We start from the raw sequence: 18,641 nt of genomic DNA on the forward strand, positions 1-18,641 counted from the left end.
GACTAGTATAGCGCTATAAAACTACACTGTTTAGTACAAGTAACAAGTTCACCTACGTGTTCGAGAACGGGACATCCTACATGGTAGAGAGCTCCGTCAACGACAACGCTTCCTCGTCTCAGCAATCAACGCATTGTCTACCATCGATTGTTCCATTCGAACATATATTTCCAGCACTTGACAACATTACTTGGACACCAAGCGCATCCGTCGGAGGGGAGAACATCGAGTGTCCTGGGGGGTCTTGTTTCGAACATCCTTCAGCGGAGTTGACTTCGTTCTGTGCGTATCGAGTGTTTCAGGTTTCATTGCGTATGGGCTCGACATGACCATAAACGTGGAGTATCTGCCAACTCCTATCCGTCTTCCTAAGCCCCCACTCAATGGAGTCGCGTCATGTCCAGTGGTGGAAACACCAGGAACAGTAACACCGACTACAATGGCGCTACTTACCGGTAGACCCCTACCGACGACTGCTTCAAGGAGTCTGAAGGCTGCATCGCCCGTAGCGATTGAGGCGACCTCTTGTGAGTGTCAATCTATACCTCGTCCGTGTATTTTCTTGCATGGTCTAGGCAACCCGAACGAAAGGGAAGAATTGCAAGACACCCCGAAGTTGACAAAGGAAAAGTTCGGTGATATCCGTGGGCACGCTCCGTGCTGCACGTCAGTAAAGTACGCGGTCTTGAACACAGTTGACGTCGGGTGGAGGGATGAAACGCTGCAGCACAAGTTCTGTGATTTCTCGCTTTCCATGAGCGAAACCAGCGACTTGACATCCCATACAATATCAGACACGATCGTAGTGACACACTCCATGGGCGGCTTAGTGCTGGCAAGTGCACTCGCCACGGGGAAATGTAAGCTAGCTGCAAGCTCGACTTGGGTGAGTTTGAGTGCTCCGATGATGGGGAGTATGGCTGGAGACTTTCTTCAAGATATTTGTGACGGCAAGCATACGAAATTTGTAGCGGGGTTAATGAATATACTTGGCCAGTGCCCTATTACCGTGGCTAAGCAGTCGATCTACTACCAGAACGGGAAGTACAGCACCTTAGCGCTCAATGCGGCGTACTCTGCAGCCCAAGAAGCCTACCGTACCAACGTCAGTGCAGCTCTGTGTAGCAAAAGCTACATCGGCGTTTTATCAAAATTTTCTCCCTCCTGCTTAGTGGGAGGCACGGTAATCCCTCACAAGTCGGAAGAGAATGATGCTCTAGTTGAGTTTCAGAGCTGTCTGGGCGGCCTGGACCCTGACTTGTTTGGCGACAGCTACCTCGATCGATTTTACTCGGCCAATTTGGATCATGCTGACACTGCGTTCCTGACTCGCGACGGATTTTTCAGGGATTCTCAAAAACCATTTAAATGGTTCGAGTGTTTGCTTTAATATGCGCTTGCCGATAATAAACAATTTTCTCATAATTACTCCTGACCCCGGATAATAGCTAGTCTGCATCGGTAAAAAGTTAGGATTGTCGACGCTTGCTGCGGGCTGTGTCAGCCTCAGGAACTCTTGAAAAAGTTGTACCGCATCGCCCCTGTCCTAAGCGAACGCCCATGTTCGACGCTTACGGGTAAGGTTACTAGCAAATCTCATAATTAGTGCTAAAAAGTAAAAAAAAAAACCCAAGCTGATTCAGCTGAATATTCCGTTTGTGAATGACTTACCTCCAATATTGTACTCGTCACAAGTCCTTGACCCAAAATGTAGCCATCTGTTATGAAGATTCAGCATCCCAAATCCTATAGCAACAGTTAGATATAAGGGGTAAAATCGGGCGTAGATTTCAAAAATGTGGTCAGAATTAGCTGATTCGCAGTGGTCTCATTGTCGGCTCTGTAGGTGCTCGTCACAGTCGTAACAGTGCCGTGTGCTATCTGTAGACACTCAGCAACCAGGCCCCGGGTTCGATGCCCTCTGAAGAGGCCATCTTCCTTAGCTTTGACCATGAAGTCTAAGCACCGTACTACGTAATCCTTCTGGCCTGGTGCCAGCTCTTGCTGCGAGGTGCTACATGTTAGTAAGGACGCAAATAGCTCACTAGATGCACGAGATGCTAAGGAACATTTACGTAGGCTCCTTGTTCTATTTTGGTGCCAGCTCGAGAAGTTTCGCCTTTTCAAATGGCATGTTAAAATAATCTGGTCCAACGCTCATTGACGAGTACAATAACTCCAAAGTGGCCCACCGGAGAGAGCTGCTAATATCATTTCGGTCGGACAGCTCTACCTATTTGTACGTTGTCGCTCTTCCTATTGCCTCTTTATCACCTCCTATAATTAGCTCGCGGAAGGACACATTAACGTGCAGCCATCTGTTCTAAAAAAGGCGCTGCCGTTGGGGGCCTTCAGAAAATGACGCAAAGCACAATTCAATAGGCATTTGCGTGCAGAAATGCGATAGCCAACAAGTGCATTTGGTCATATTCGAAGTTCGCTTAGGACAAAATTTCGCTTATTAATAGGACAGGGGCGATGCGGTAGTCTCTTCCGTCCGTGTCATTCACGCAATCAGCCTGTTTGTCATTGCTGATTGCGTGAATGCCATTGAAATACGTAACAAGTAATATACTACGAATCGTGATTACTGTTTAGTACAAGTAACTGGTTGCATTATTGTACCGATACTATAATAATATTGCTGATTGCGTGAATGACATTGAACCAATTACATGTAAAAGATGGAAGTGAGTATTTTGCCCGACTGGCTAGCCGACTATACAATTATACTCCTCAACATGCATAAAATGGACTTAGCTGACGGTCTTGGCAACACTCGCTCGGAATTAATTTCTAATCCCAGACACAGCGCCTTGCCGAGTCGAGGTCTTAGAGGCCGAGATGGGGCAGGTCTCGCAGCGGCGCCCTCCGAGCGCAGCGCAGCATGTGAAGACCAACGGCTATAAATCCAGAGAAGAGTGCAAACGCGCTAGTGTCCTACCTTTATTCCGATTTAACCGTACTATACTGTCTGTACACGTATAAAACTCGAAGTTATGTTACCTAGTCCTTAAAAAAATTGCGGCATCTATTTTCTAATAAAGCTGTTCTAAAACTGCACTGTTTAGTACAAGTAGCTGGTTGCATTATTGTACCGATACTAATCCCCCAAAGCAAACGGATAAAACCCAATTAGTACCTGGACTCTATGAATAAGTTGTGTCAAATGTAGCTGAAATTCTAAATCGATTTATCGTAGCGTTTGTACTTAATTCGGGCGGATCGAAGAGCTTAATTATTGGATGAAACATTTTTTCGACGAGTAATATCTTTTTAAGCTTAAGGAAAGCTCAGATAGCCCGGCTACTCCCTTCTTCTTTTTTTCGCAGGCGGTGAGTACGTACCTCGCTACTCATACTCTCTACCACATACTTTTAAATCGTGTATTAAACTGGTACTACACAGCATATGTTTTTTATAAGTGTAATGCGAATGCAACCCTCGCCATGGGAATACAAGTAAATAACTCCATTTCCGTGGACTGTTGGCGTCATCAACAGCGGTATACAGCATGGGCTGATGCGTGCTCTTTTGTTCTTCCCACTTGTCTAAAAAAACTACACAATTTGAACTGTATCTAGTTAAAAAAAAATCTGCTTAATTTATTGATTGCTTTGCTAAACAAAACTTGAGGTTTTAAAATATTTTATTAGGGTTAAACGTCTATTTCAGAAGTGCAAAAAATGCAAGAAAGTGCATTTGGGGAAGACCCAAATCACGGATGATTTACCAAAAATAAACATAAAATGATGTTAATTCTCGTCACAAACGAGCTTTTTTGTGTGTATAACGGCTATCGTTCTTTGCTTTAGACACCTTGCAGATGTTACATGTACTTACAGTTAGTTATCCGTGCCATACTCCAGTCTATAGTGCTAGACATTCAAACCACTTGTGTGGCTTCTGGGAGTTCTTAAGGATGCCCTCGCCCGTGAGAAATGCCGTATCTGCGTGGTTCAGCTGGGGTCTGTAGAATCGATCCAAGTAGTGGTTGCCAAAGAGGTTCTCGTCGAGGCCGCCCAAGCAGCTCTGAAACTCGACAAGCCCGTCGTTCTTCTTGGACTTATGCGGGACGGCAGTGCCAGCAAGAATGCACGGAACTTGGTAGGTTGAAAGGAGTCCGACGAAGCTATCGCTGCACATCGCTGCTGCAACATTGTTACGATACGCATCCTGAGCGGCCACATAGGCAGCGTCAATGGACGGAGACGTGTGCTTTCCGCCAAAGTAAGTGGTAGATTTGCGGGACTTTGGCATGGGACACTGTCCCACTATCTCGAATAATCCCGCAGCGATGTCGTTGTTCTCGTCGCAGATGTCCATAAGATAGTCCGAAGCCATACTGCCCAACATTGGGGGGCTCAGAGCCACCCACGACGTCGTCTTGCTGAAGCTGCACTTGCCCTTAGCGAGAGCGTGAGCCATCACGAGTCCGCCCATCGAGTGTGTCACGATAATAGTATTGTCGATGACCTTAGCAGCGACGTCACTGGTACTACTCATCGAGAGCGAGAGGTCGCAGAACCTCTGTTGGAGAGTGTCATTTCTCCAACCTGCGTCATTCGTATTAAGGACAGCGTACTTGATCTCGGAGCAGCAAGGAGCGTGGCCGTGCATGTCACCGAATTTCCTCTTTGTGAGCTTCGGGCTGTCTTGCAATTGTGCTTCTTCGTTTGGGTTCCCCAAACCGTGCAGAAAGATGCACGGACGAGGTGTGGTCAGACACGTATCACACTCTGTCGCCTCCATCGCCATGTGAGCCGCTTAAAGAAGAGCAGGACAAAGTATTTTACAACTTATTAGAAAAAGCTACAACAATCTAAAGAAGTCACATTTCTAGGAGAAAAAGAATTGGCCATTTTGAAGCTTGAAACGGGGTAAGCCACTTTAACAACACGTGAAAAGACAGCCGGTATAGAGGGCGAGCCACAAGACCAGTGCGCACGGCGGCAGGGTCAAATTCGTGTTATACTATGCCGATGAGCTCCTAGTAAATAGTTTTTTTTTATTATTTTCCCTCCCCCTCAATGTTATCCGTGGCTCATGCGGCTGAAAAGGTTAGCCCTTCCCAATGCAAGTGACCGCCCTCTGCAAGATCGCTAACAACTTGAGGTTAAGCTAGTTCAAATTGCAACTAAAGTAAAATCAAGGCCTTAATGAACCCCCCCCCCGCGCGAGGTCCACCGTTTGCCCAAATCCGGTACACGTTAAATTTCATCTGCGGGATCTGCATCCATAGTGTATCCAAGCTAACTAGAAACGTGTATCTCTCAAAGCCAGGACATGCCCCTAACCCGGACTCTCCGTACCTTCACCAAACGTGTATCGACAAGGAAACGTGCATTGTAGATACACAGTACGGACTGTGAAGTGTCCATCTCGTACAAAGACGCTGTTCAAAAGATAGACGAGTCCATATAATAGTTGAAATTTAAAGAAGGAAGACACATGACTATCAGCAACTTAGCGGCATAATGAAAGCAAGTCATCTATAGAGCTGGAACAGGTGCTAGCACCCTACATCGTGTCACTGCGGCACGTTGCGCTGCTGATCCTGTGCGTCGTCACTTCCAGATTCACTCGATGCCTCGGACGCATCAGCGGCGCCAGTTACAGCAACTCGTTGTCTCGCGGGCTTTCGTGCACGGATACTACCTCGCACCTTGACGGCGGATCTGGGGATCAAGGTACCATTATTCCAGTGCTTGTGCCAGATATCAAATCATGTAGCTGTCTCGCCCTGACTAGTGTGCTTGATCTTGCTGCAAACAAACACACGTGCAGCGTCCGCATTCTTCGATGACGTCTTCAGCTTGCATTCGCCGCAGTAGAGTGTTGTCTCCCCCCCCCGAGGCTCGTTCGCACACTTCAACACCGAGCACACTTTACAGGCACGCTGTCGACGCTTCCTGGCCGCGTCTGAGTTCACTTTCCGACACTCATCTGTTTGCACGGGCACGTGCCTAGTCGCTGACTGGCGTTGCTTTGTCGGTGTTGACTGCATTCCACGATGGCGCAGCATTTGTGTCCAGTCTTCCGCTTATAGCTGGATTAGCTCAAGTTGAAGCCTCTTCAAAAATTGCACATGCGCAACCTTGGGCTTCCCGTTTGTGGTGCGCCTGCAGTTGTACAAGATGAATGCATTGATGATAGCGAGGTCAATTAGACCTAGGAATAGCGACTTGTAATATTTCTTGTACCGCCGCGCCACTTGGAGAGAGTATCTGAAATACAATACAGGAGACACGTTAGGCATTTTCCGCAAAGTTGTACATACATAATAGCAAGACTTACCTCTGCAAGCGTTGTTAATCGTGGACGTCAACTCCCCCATGTATGTCTGGTAATCTTTCATCACCCTCAGTGCCATCACTTCAGTTTGCTCTGCTGTCTGCTGATCGCGTCGTACAATTCGATCTGGCTGCCCGCTTCCTCCAGTTGCGAGAACGTGGACGCCTAGGCTGTAATACCAACGTATCGCCTTCAAAGCTGGAGCAACAAGATAGTCTGCCACTTGGAATGTCCCTTTGTCAACGTTCTTGAGCCGTTTGTTCGATGCTCGTCGTCCGATTTTCAATTTCTTCGGGAGGATGGCTTCACACAAACCTCAGCCTGGTCATAATGATTGTTCCAACAGTATAGAACTTTATTGTCAGCAACTGCATCGCAAGAACCACTGACGTGTAGAACCGATCTGTTACGACCAAGCAGAAATCACGAGGTCCTGTGGGGCCAAACACGCGGCGGAGATTCCGCACTACAGCTGCTGGACCAGATTTCGCATCCGGCACCGTGTTGTCAGCTTGCATTTGACGCTTTCCACAGTAGACCTCAAAGCTGTATCAAACACGAAAAGATAACTTGGGACCAAAAAAAACAAATGAGCGCGCCGTGAGGCACGCTCATTCTTACCGAATGCAGTAGGCTGTCTGTGAGCAACACAGCATGAACAGCTTCGTCCCCCACTTGTGGGGTTTATATTTCATGAAGACTCTCATGCGATTGAAGGTTGACCGTGAAGGAAGCATCGCTTCATCGAAAGCCATAACTGGAGGTGCGACATAATTCTCATGGAAAGTTTCGTGCAGAGCATCGATTACTGGGCGTAGTGTCCAAGCGCGATCGGTCCGCGCACGTGCGTCTCCGTTGTCACTGAAATGGAGGTTTCTTGAAATGTGAGCAAAACCATCGCGCTTGAGGAATACATTGAAGCAACCGCGAGGGACTGCACCTTCGTCGGTGGTCTTCCAATGGTACTCGAACTTCTCTTTTTTCGGCGCAATGGTGCTGGCGATCAACAACCCGATGAATACATATATCTCGCGACCAGACACTTCGGAGGTGAGTTGTAGCGACCCCTTTATTTGTTCCGGCGATTGAGCTTGAAAGTCACGGTGTTTCAACTTGCGGGCCTTCTGTTTCTTAAATTGCAAAGCCACTCGCGTGATCAAGGTTTGTATTGAGGGGTACCGGTTTCAGGCGGTAAGTACCCATAAACCGGTAGCCAAACCGGTCCAACACGATCCCGCGATAATTACGGTACGTTGATTAGACGAGTAGGGTGATTGGACGAGTGCAGAATGTTGGTGATTGGATGCACCAATTGATTGGATGACCTAGGTAATGAGGACTGTGTAAGCTCCGATAAATCAATCACTTCGGAATCTTCCTTCTTCCCCTCAAGTGTCTTCGCTCCGGTCTACTCCCCGAGTGGTGACTCTTCCCTTCGCTTCGTACAAGCCCAACGTTACCTAAAACCCGTGACTTCCATCAGGTTATGAGCCCAAGTAACATGTCCTCTGCGCAAGACGTTTCAACTAAGGTCTCTATCGACAAGTTTAACGGTGACAACTACGCGACGTGGAGCCGCTACATGCGTGGTGTGTTCCTGACCAAGTCAGTATGGCATGTCGTAAACAGAGAGACGACTCCAAGCTTCACGGACCCTCGTGCGAAGGACGAATATGTCAAGTCGAGCAACATCGCGTTCGGATTGATGCTGCTCCACATGGATGCGGACTACCACCGCGTGGTCGACAACTGCGAGGAAGCGTGGACCGCGTGGGCGCGCTTGAAGACGTTGTACGGTGGGTCGCAGAAGGCTGGTCGTATTTACTTGAAGCGACAGCTCTTCAGCATGGAGATGTCTGAAGGCGCGAATGTATTGCATCACTGCAATGAAGTTCTCAACATCAGCGCCAAGCGTAGTAGCATCGGCTCTAAGATGGAGGACGAGGACGTTGCGGTCTGCTTGTTGCGCAGTCTCCCCAAGAGCTACGAGAACGTCGTGCTACACCTGGAGATGAGTACTGCTGAGCTGAAGACGCAAGACGTTGTGAAGGTGCTCACGAACGAGCATATCAAGCGAAAGGCGAGAAGACCTCTGCGGTGAAGACTGACGACGCGACGAAGGTGTTCAGTACCGAGCGGGAGTCTCGCCAGTGTACTTACTGTGGCCATTGGGGCACGTGATTGAGAAGTGCTGGACCAAGCAGAAGGATGAGAATCGAGGAGGCCGACGCGGCGGCAACAGTCGTGGACGCGGGGCCAACAATGTCCAGTTGCGAAACGACGACTACGACCACGGCTATGATCGCGTGGCATTTGCGGCTTCGTTGGAATGTGGGTTTTTGACGGGCAAGAGCATGTCCGGGCTGTGGGCAGTCGACAGCGGTGCGACACACCATATCTGCAATGACAAGATTAAGTTTGTCGTGCTGAACGAACGAGAGGAAGGCGAGCTGAAGGTCACTGATGGCACTAGCGTTGCAATCAAGGGTGTGGGGACCATCATCGAGCGCGTGGTTCTGCCCAACGGCGATGAGCGCGAAGTCGAGATCAACAACGCGCTCTACGTGCCAAAAATGAAGAAGAAGTTGCTACCAGTGCCGCAGATCAACAAAAGCGGCAAATTTCAAGTGGTGTTCGACGGTGAAACCATGCACGTTGCGCACAAGGATTCGAAGGAAGTGGTGGCTACAGCACATCTCGTAAACGGTCTTTACTGGCTGCGCACACCAATATGCTCGATAAACGCAGTGACTTCGAAGTCGAGCATTGACTTGCACGCGCGCATGGGCCATGCTCCTATCGACGTGCTACGCAAGATGGTCAACAGCGGCATGATCAAGGATGCCAAGGCACCTTTGAAGTCAAGTGAGCAAAGTGTCTGTCGCGGGTGTCAGCAAGGGAAAATGGTCCAGAAGCCGTTCCCCAGTAACCGCGACAAACGCAGTTACGACACGTTCGAGTTGCTTCATTTCGACATCTGCGGCCCCATGGAAGAAGAATCGTTGGGTGGGAGCAAGTACTTGCTGCTCATCGTTGACGAAGCCAGTGGATGCTTGAAGGTTTTCTGCTTACGAGCCAAGTTGGACGCTGAAAAATGCCTCAAGAGCTATGTCACGACGGTACAGACGCAATTCGGCAAGCGGGTCAAGTTCGTACGCCATGACGGAGCTCGTGAGTTCGCGACAAACTCACTCAAGGTGTTCTACGAAGATCGAGGCATCGAACAGCAGACCACGGTTTCGTACGCGCACCAGACGAACAGCACTGCAGAACGAGCTATTAGGACTATCGTCACGATTGGTCGCAGCATGTTGCATCGTGCCAAGTTGTTTCTGGGGCGAAGCGGCGATGGCCGCTATCTACGCTAAGAACCGTCTTCCGTCACCCAAGATTGAAAGCAAGACTCCCAATGAGATCGTGTACAAGCCCAAGCCAAGTGTGAAGCACATGCGTGTGTTTGGTTGTCGGACGTACGTCCTAACTCCGAGGGAAAAGAGACGCAAGTGGGACCTCAAGGCTCGAGAAGGGTTGTTCATGGGTTAAGAAGAAGTGTCAAAGGCGTATCGAGTTTATGACATCGAGGCGGGGCAGGTGGTGATTAGTCGCGATGTCAATTTTGACGAATCCAACTTTGGGTTTTCAACGGCTAGTCCAAGCGACGACGACGCAGATTCTGATCTCGACCTCGACTCTCTCAGTATCAACGATACCGAAACTGCGGGCCCAACGGAATTTAAGCAGGCGGGGAAACGCAAGTCCCGCAGAAGTAACGTTCACGGCATGACTACGAGATCGCGCGCTGCACAGCAGGCTGCCGGTTTGGAGGAAGCTAGTGCTCGAGAAACCTCGTTTGAGCGTCAAACAAAGCGCCGATCCGGTGTGCGAAATGACTGTGATGTGGCCGATGAAGAAGAAAAAGACGTCGAGGATCAAGACGACGATGACGCAACTCCGCCTGTATTTTGGCGAGCATGTGCCAACGCAGTGGAAAGCTGGTGATTTAGCTGAACCGGCAACGTTCCAAGAAGCAGTAAACGGGCTCGATCAAATGCATTGGCGCAAGGTCATCCGTGCCGAACTTAAGTCGATGCGACTTCGCGGTGTGTTCCGAGCTGGCAAGTTACCGAACGGTCAACGGGCCATCGGTACGAAGTGGGTGTTCAAGATCAAACGCAAAGGGATGGTTCAATCGAGAAGTACAAGGCGCGCCTTGTAGCGAAAGGCTTCAAGCAGAAGTATGGCATTGACTACACCGAAACGTTTTCGCCCGTGGTGAAGTATGTGACGCTGCGCATGATCATTGTACCTCGGCTGGCCCCTGGACCAGCTGGACGTGGTAACAGCATTCCTGTATGGCATAATGAAAGAGGTGGTGCTCTGCACGGTGCCAGAAGGTGTCGAAATTGATGATGACTTCGACTGCCTGGAGCTGGTGAAGGCGATCTACGGTCTCAAGCAAGCATCGCGCGTGTGGAACGAAACCTTCGACAACTACGTGAGCTCCATCGGCTTTCAAGTTTCAGCATACGACCCGTGTCTCTACATCAAGATTGTGGATGATCACTATGTGCTTCTGCTGGTCTACGTAGACGACGTTTTGGTGACTGGTAGCTCGGCCGAGCTCATTGCAACCACCAAGAGCGATCTCAAGAAGCGCTTCGAGATGACCGACAGTGGCAAGTGTGCGCTCGTACTGGGCATCGAATTGGTGTACAGCGCTGACGGGAGTGTGACGAAGTGCCAGCGCCGATATGTCGACGACATCCTTAAGCGTTTTGGTATGGATGAGTGCAAGGCGGTGGTGAGTCCAGCTGATTTGAGCTCTCGACTAGTCCCAAGCAGTGCATCGACCAAGGTGAACGCTCCGTTCCGCGAGGCTGTAGGTGCACTCATGCACTTGATGACCGCGACACGACCGGACACTGCCTTTGCCGTGGGATACGTTTCTCGCTTCATGGAGAACCCACAAGTCGAGCAGTGGGCTGCTGTAAAGCGCATCTTTCGCTATCTACAAGGAACTAAGTCGCATGGAATCTGCTTCAAGCCGGGTGACAAAGTGGATTTCCGCGGGTTCTCTGACGCAGACTGGGCTGGTGACCACTCCGATCGCAAATCAACTTCGGGCTACACGTTTCTTTTGATGAGCGCACCCGTGAGTTGGGGAGCAAAAAGCAGTCAAGTGTGTCGTTGTCAACAAGCGAGGCAGAATACATCGCGCTAAGTTTAGCTATTCAAGAAGCCAAGTGGGTTCACCACCTACTTTGCGAGATTTGACGGCAGCAGGGGAATCGGGACCAGAGCTCAAGATCCTCGAAGACAACCAGTCATGCATCAAGATGACCAAGAACCCAGTGAACCATGGTCGAGCCATGCACATCGACATCAAGTACCATCACATTCGTGATGAGGTCAAGCGTGGTGAGGTCAAGCTGGAGTACTGCGAGACCTCTGTGATGCTGGCGGACATCATGGCGAAGACGCTTCCGGGGCCACGTCACAAGGACCTTACGGCGGCGCTCGGAGTCAACGCGTGTTCGCATTGAGGGGGCGTATTGAGGGGTACCGGTTTCAGGCGGTAAGTACCCATAAACCGGTAGCCAAACCGGTTTAACACGATCCCGCGATAATTACGGTGCGTTGATTAGACGAGTAGGGTGATTGGACGAGTGCAGAATGTTGGTGAATGGATGCACCAATTGATTGGATGACCTAGGTAGTGAGGACTGTGTAAGCTCCGATAAATCAATCACTTCGGAATCTTCCTTCTTCCCCTCAAGTGTCTTCGCTCCGGTCTACTCCCCGAGTGGTGACTCTTCCCTTCGCTTCGTACAAGCCCAACGTTTCCTAAAACCCGTGACTTCCATTAGTTTGCCGCAAAGTAATCATCACTTGTCCCGGCGATAGTCTACCACATGTGTGGGGTGCGAACCGAAAGAACGCTCCTACCGGTGTTTCAGCAGCAGTAAGAGCTTCAGCTGTAGGCCCCATACTCTCGGTCATAGATCCCAGGATAATCCTCGGTCAACCAATTTGGAGGTCGAGCTTGGTATGGGCCATGCAAACCGGGATAGGGAGTCACCGTAACTTGGATTCGCTCCACCCCAGTGGACCTTGACGTATTTGAGTACTTCTGAGCTCACTTTGCCGGGCGCAGTCTCGGCCACCCCACCGACTGCATCAAGTTATTCTGGGTGGACAATAAAAATCCAGGGCAACACCAGTCTCTTCAGATGCGAGTTCAGCAGGTACGATATCGTCGTCCTCATCAGAATCAAGGCGAGTGTAGTCGTCGGGATTCTCGTTCGGCAATACATTATTTGGACCATCTGTACATTGTATAATACACGATAAAGGTCAGTAACGTGTATCCGTATCGTGTAGATACACTATAAGCTAACCGTACACAGCCGGAGGAGCTTCCCTCATTTCATCTGCTCCCGCAGCACCGTTGGCGCTGGATTCGGTGTCGGACATCACATATTCGCTACCTGAAGAATCAGCGACAGCAAACTCTGCGTCAAGGTTCCGACGCGAAGGAGAGGCAGGCGCATTCCCTTCTTCACAATATAAATGAATACATTCGTTAGTTGCAGCAGTATAAACCATGTGCTGCGGCCGAACCTACCGGAATTGCCAGGCGTGTTCGGACTTGAGGATGGACTTGCCACTGGAGCGTCGTCGTCCATCACGTAAGGGGACATGGGAATGAGAGGCGAGACACTTTAGGGCTAGTCAATTGTCTGGCGTCCTCTACAATAGAGCTATCTGAACAGTACACGATAACACAAGCGTCGTAACGTGTATAGTACCAGCTCAAGCGACTTTACCTCCTAGTTCTGCATCGTTCGCACGATCTTCATCCTCAGGAACTTGGTTCTGAAGAGCAATCGCTTGCGAGTAGGCTTCACGTTGTTCAGATCTTTCACGGTTCATTTCCTCTAACCATAGCATAGCTCGTCAGCAGTACACAAACAGCAAATAACAAACTTGAAACGTACCGAGGTCACAGCGGTCGAGATAGGCCATGAGCGCTTCCGCACCCACAAAGAAGTCAACATTTGGCACACCCTTCAACGTCGTGCAGAATTTGATGTACGTGCGGTCATTTGAAAGAAACCCCGACGGCTTCTTCGAATCCCATCCGAGCTTCTTTACCTCTCTCCAGCGCGCTTGAAAGGCCATTGCAGCGTGCAGCGAAGCAGGATCTGCGTGCTTCCGGGTGTTTATTGAAATGAGCTTGAAATGAGCGGTGTGAAAACAAACCTGTTATCCCCAATAGTGATAAGTCCTGCACCCATCAAATCCCTGCCTCTTCTTATATTTTGAAAATAGTAAAATTGGAGCTTGCAATGCTATGCTCGAATTCACGGGAACGATGGGAGATCATACCTAGCCCTCGTTGACTTGAAGTTTGTATTTTGCCATGCAAACTTCAAGTGACTTTTCCTTAGCGTGTCGAATACAGCTTAAGCGTTTTGCAGAAACGTGTCTAATACAGCGTCTCGTGGTGGGGGGGGTGCTAATAGATATTTCTGTAAATGTTGACTCTTAGCAAAAAAAAGTAAGCTCACGAGTCTTTAGCGTCCTCTAATCGGACTCTGTCTTTTTCAAACCCGAGAGCAAGTTTCTTCTCCAAGTACGGCAACACCCATCTCCAGCTTGCAAATAGTAAAGTCACCAGCCACGCGATGAGCACCAACGTGTCTCTGGGGAAGGCTTCGAACAGCACTTCCTCCACCACAATATCGAGCACGCATTCCGTCATTTTTAGCGTGGAATCTGGATGTCGAACGCCTTCAAACCTCGACCAGGAGTGAAAATTCCACTTCGATCGCTCCCCCTGATGGCTCCAGACGGTATCGTACTGACTCGTGCGTCTCCATTTCTGTCGGGTGGAGTCGAAGCTTCGCTGTGTTTAACCCTTTAACTACCAGGCCAGTTTTAGGGGTCCGCAGAGACCTCTACTAGAATCCAATGAAAGCATGGAATTTTGAATTTTTGAACCAATCGTGAGAGCGCAGGAAAGAGCCGCAACCTCTTACAGCAAAATCACCCTCAAATTTGCATTACCTCAGTCTCCACACCATGGACGAAGCGGAGGTTATGTGCGATTGGTGCGGAGCACCTGTGTGTGGCTGGAAGCGGTACGGCTTCGAGCTTCAGGAGGCCGGGTGTCGCCTCCAAGTCAAGCTGTCGCGGAGACGGCGAGGGAACCGTGCTGTCCGCCAGGCACTGTGCCGATTGTATCTGTACTTGAAAAGTGGAAGCATGCAAGGGGACGTTCCCGAGTGTGTCAAACGACAATTGCACACAGTTTGGCCGGACGCCGAGAAGGTAAATATATTATGAAGCTGAAGGTAGCGTTAGTGATTCTGCGCCTGTGATTGACTTATTGGCTCGTTTCCGTGTAAATGCTATAGGGGCATCGGTCATTGCGCTGCAAACCGCGTCCAGCGCATCGCGAACTCCGTGCGAACGCGCTTTGAAGACGTCTTAGTAATGGAATGCGCTAAAACACTCTACGTGTAACCCACGTTCAGATTTGGTGCATCCATATCTTGCTTTTTTTGCCATCCCTCTAAGACTGCACAGATAGCACGTGAGCTTGCCGTTGCTGTGCTTGGTCGAGTTGGGTGTGATAATATGCAACGACGCGTCCGCTCCCACAACGTCATCCACGGTTTCGTGCTGGCGTTTCTTCTTGCGTCGAAGTTGTTGACGCCGAAGCGCTTTCTCATTGCCCGTCAGAGTGTCCGCAATTCTTTTTTTGAGCTCGCGTAGTGTCAAGGCTGTCGCTGTCGTACGCTTCAAAAGCGCAAAAGCATTGATTGTAGCCTTATCCAGCATCCACGTAAATAATGTCATGTCAAGCCTCTTCTTGCGGCGTCTGTTTGGATTCGTTGAGCGCAATTGATCGACACGGTCAACGCCGTTCATGTACCGATTGTAAACGGCAATGATAGTGGGGCCATGCATAGTTTTCGGTGCAGTACACGGTCGTCGGTCCATCGCTGAATGGGCTACAGGCTGTGGCAGCAAGCTATCGCCTCATCAGAAGTACCAGGTAGTGTCCGAGCCGATGGTGTTGCGCGTAGGTCGTTACTGTAGAAGACTACCACCTTGCGATCTTTGTATACACCATATCCAGCTCGGTCCGCAAACTGCAAAGTTGGTTGGTACTTTGTTTGGCGTGCTGCTGGCAAATTTATCTGTGTTTTCTGATGAGCTGCTTCTTTTTTCTTCCAGCCAGACTCTGCATCGACTGCCGCTACAAGTTCCCATTCTCCTCTATCTGCTTTTGCCACTCGCTCCACAGAAGCCTTCACAGCTATTTTGTTCCACTTTTTCAATTAGGTTGAGCCGGACGGTGCCGATCGTATGCATCTCGCAATCCGTGAACGCAAGTATAGCTTTAGCAAACGTGTGTCGTGTATAAAAGTTGCCCGAAACTGTAAGCCGATAACCACTTGGTGATAGGAAAATCTTTGCCTGATGCCCCACCATTGCTAGCCACAACGCCGTCGCTGAATCAACTCCCACGGCAACTTCATCGCGACGCAGCGTGTTGAAAAGCGGCGTGCGAAGTGATGGAAACTGCTGAACGTATCGCTGTGTTGGCGTAGTTGTCTGTGAATTGCCCGAGGAGTTGTCCCAGAGCGTATGCACGTAAAGCGAGTCCCAACCGACCACTGCGTAGAAACGCACTCCGTACTTGTCGGGCTTGGACGGCATATAAGTCCGGGCTTTCGACCTTGCCTTGGCCGCCACCGTCATTTCATCAATGCTGCTCACTCCAGTAGGCACAGCAAACTCGGCGAATCGTTTTTGAAAGTGTGCCAGTATCAACCTGCTGTGCCACAATGGATCATGTTGCTTATCGAGTGTCGGGTCGTTAGGAGGGTGTAACTGTAACGCGGATCGGATATTTTGAAATCTTGTCCTCGGCATAGTATCTATAAAGGCAGCTTGACCAAGAACACGACTGTCAGACCAATACTCAGCAATACAACTCAGCGAACAAATACTTATTGCGATTTCAAGCCCGCAATATGCATTGAATTCACTCTCAGTAAGTTTTGGCTGGCAGTAAGAACATCCGATGTCCATGTCAGGAGACTGTGGCAAAACGTGGCCGTCACAAATAGGGCAAACAATCCGTATTCAGCGTTTTCACGGTAGGCTTTCGCCACCGTTGCGTCAGCAACGACATGGAGCCCACTCTGCATGTCCAGTGCAACCATGTAGACTCTGCCATACCGACTAGGCTCATAGATGCTTGGCACACTGCTACGGGCTGTCTTCGCCGGTATCTGCTGCTGCTCTCCGCTTGTTTCGCCCTGCTGTGAGCTGACTTTGGGGCTGCTTGTCGACTGGAGAAGCCCCTGCATGCTGCTACTGCGAGGGTCCGTCTAGGCATCTGCTGAAGGTGCTGGCGTGTTGATGTGTTGGGCTTGAAGGTTGAAGGCTATCTTTAGGAAGCTGCTGGTAGCCATTCGACGTGAGTACACTCGTGGCTTCCTGCAAGTCGACGGGCTCGATGTGCAGCTCGTCGTCTACTAGCGTTTCCCACGCGTCGACGAGGGAGTCCATCGCAATGTCATCAATGCAGTACGCTTGCTGATGCTCCAGTGCTTCCCAATCTCCGGTCAAAGCGCTGTCCATTGTTTCCGTGGTAGAGGGAAGGAGAAAACCTTAGTGACGCTTATATCGCTGCTTGTGGTCCAAAGCGTACAGAATTTGATGGCCCGGCTAGCTCGTGGAAGAGGTCTGTATGGACCTCTACGGCGACGCACGATCGCCTGTCGCGCAACTGGACAGATTTTCAGCCAATACGCGGCTTAGATTACCGTCTGCTATGGGTCTATAGGGACCCGTAAATGAGCCAGTGGTTAAAGGGTTAACACTCGTCTACGAGGCGGCATGGGCGTAATTTTCGCGAAGTTTGTAACGTCAAAGTCATTAGTGCTTGCAACTGGTAGCGGCAGCAGCACTCGCTCCACATGCAGCGCAAAGATCGACGGCTGTGTGGATGGGTATGGCACTATAAAATCGTAAGCTGTGGCGGGCTGCAGCTCCGAGACACGGAATAACTGTGGGACGCCGTTCTGCACGCCCTTTGGTGCCAGTGGGGACTCTGGGCGTAGATCGATCACAGGGAATGTAACAGCGAGCGTCTGCTACTCATTCACTTGCAGAGGTCGCGTACGATGTCTGGGCAGTGAGCACGACGGAAGAAGTAAGCGTCAACACAATACTCGCCCCACACTTGGCAGATTGGGAATTACTGGAGCTCCACACTTGGTGGACTCCGCTAGAAATAAAAATGTCAACCAAGTATCTAACGGGCGAGTGACTACCAATATTAAAAAGACATCTAGTTTCTGAGACTGTGCCGTCCAGGTCTCATACTCCCCCGAAACTTGAAGTCTTCCTTAGATGGTTTGAGCGTCATCTGGCCCGGATTGTTGTTCTGGCTCTTCATCTGTATTTTCATCGACTTGAGTACACAGGCATTCGGCACCGAGTTGCTTTCGATGATGGCAAAATTATCTCTTACCCAATGGCTTGGTTAAGGCATCAGCAGGCATGGCCTTAGACGGCATGTGTTTTACCACAATGTAACCAGCATCGACATAGTCAATAATCTTGTATATTACCAGTCTTCCTCATCGTGGACGATCTCATCCATCTCGATCTCGGACTTCAGTGTGCTTAAACGAACCCGAACGACTCGATGGACCCGCACTCTGGGCGCTGGGCGGTCACCATCTCAGCTAGAAAGTCAGGGTGTTTGGTGGCAAATGGAATAAAAGGTTGGAGTAGCCGGTTGCGGGGCCTGCTTACGACCTCCATTGCAAACTTTGCAGGTGTAGCCGTAGTCGGGACCTTCTTCAGAAACGAAAGCGCAGATTTTAGCACTTGACGCCATCGTGGAAAGGTGAGAGGCGAACAGAGGCTTGTTGTGCGGTGTCGTACAGCTACTGAATAACATAATGACAAGAATTAATCTAGAAACCACGTTTAAACTGGTATGAAAGCACTGCGAGATGGATGGTCCACGACGACAGCGTACGGCTGTCTTTACTTCACTATTACTTCTTAATTGGGTATTGTTGTCCAATTTTTGTATTTATTTTAAGCAAACCTTGTCAAAAATAAATTGTATCGAAATTTAAACCAGGGAAGAGCTCCCAAACTTGGATATTACTATTGGAAGGATATTTTGAAAGAGTACTGGTAAGTTTAGCGACATATTTTTGAGTTTATGAAAAGTGTTAATTTTGACAATGATGTTCCTCCTCGCTGTCCTGGCCTTCTTGGCCGCCACCTCTACCTCTACACCGACA

The 18,641-nt window shown here is 49.7% G+C and overlaps 3 protein-coding genes across 3 annotated transcripts; 2 read left to right on the top strand and 1 right to left on the bottom strand.

The window, feature by feature from the left end:
* Positions 1-383: 383 nt before the first annotated feature.
* PITG_20877 (uncharacterized protein) lies at positions 384-1,390 on the top strand (the record flags this gene model as incomplete). The annotated part of the gene is made up of 2 exons (XM_002895580.1): positions 384-403; positions 460-1,390. 2 exons carry the CDS (start codon positions 384-386, stop codon positions 1,388-1,390), a joined length of 951 nt encoding a protein of 316 aa, XP_002895626.1.
* Positions 1,391-3,870: 2,480 nt separating this feature from the next.
* On the bottom strand, positions 3,871-4,758 carry PITG_20878 (uncharacterized protein; the record flags this gene model as incomplete). The annotated part of the gene is made up of 2 exons (XM_002895581.1): positions 3,871-4,218; positions 4,276-4,758. The coding sequence occupies 2 exons, from the start codon at positions 4,756-4,758 to the stop codon at positions 3,871-3,873; spliced, it is 831 nt and encodes a 276-aa protein (XP_002895627.1).
* Positions 4,759-14,379: 9,621 nt separating this feature from the next.
* On the top strand, positions 14,380-14,780 carry PITG_20880 (uncharacterized protein; the record flags this gene model as incomplete). The annotated part of the gene is made up of 2 exons (XM_002895582.1): positions 14,380-14,628; positions 14,715-14,780. 2 exons carry the CDS (start codon positions 14,380-14,382, stop codon positions 14,778-14,780), a joined length of 315 nt encoding a protein of 104 aa, XP_002895628.1.
* Positions 14,781-18,641: the final 3,861 nt, after the last annotated feature.

Source organism: Phytophthora infestans, genomic scaffold, assembly GCF_000142945.1.
Source record: "Phytophthora infestans T30-4 supercont1.153 genomic scaffold, whole genome shotgun sequence".
NCBI classification, from domain to species: domain Eukaryota; phylum Oomycota; class Peronosporomycetes; order Peronosporales; family Peronosporaceae; genus Phytophthora; species Phytophthora infestans.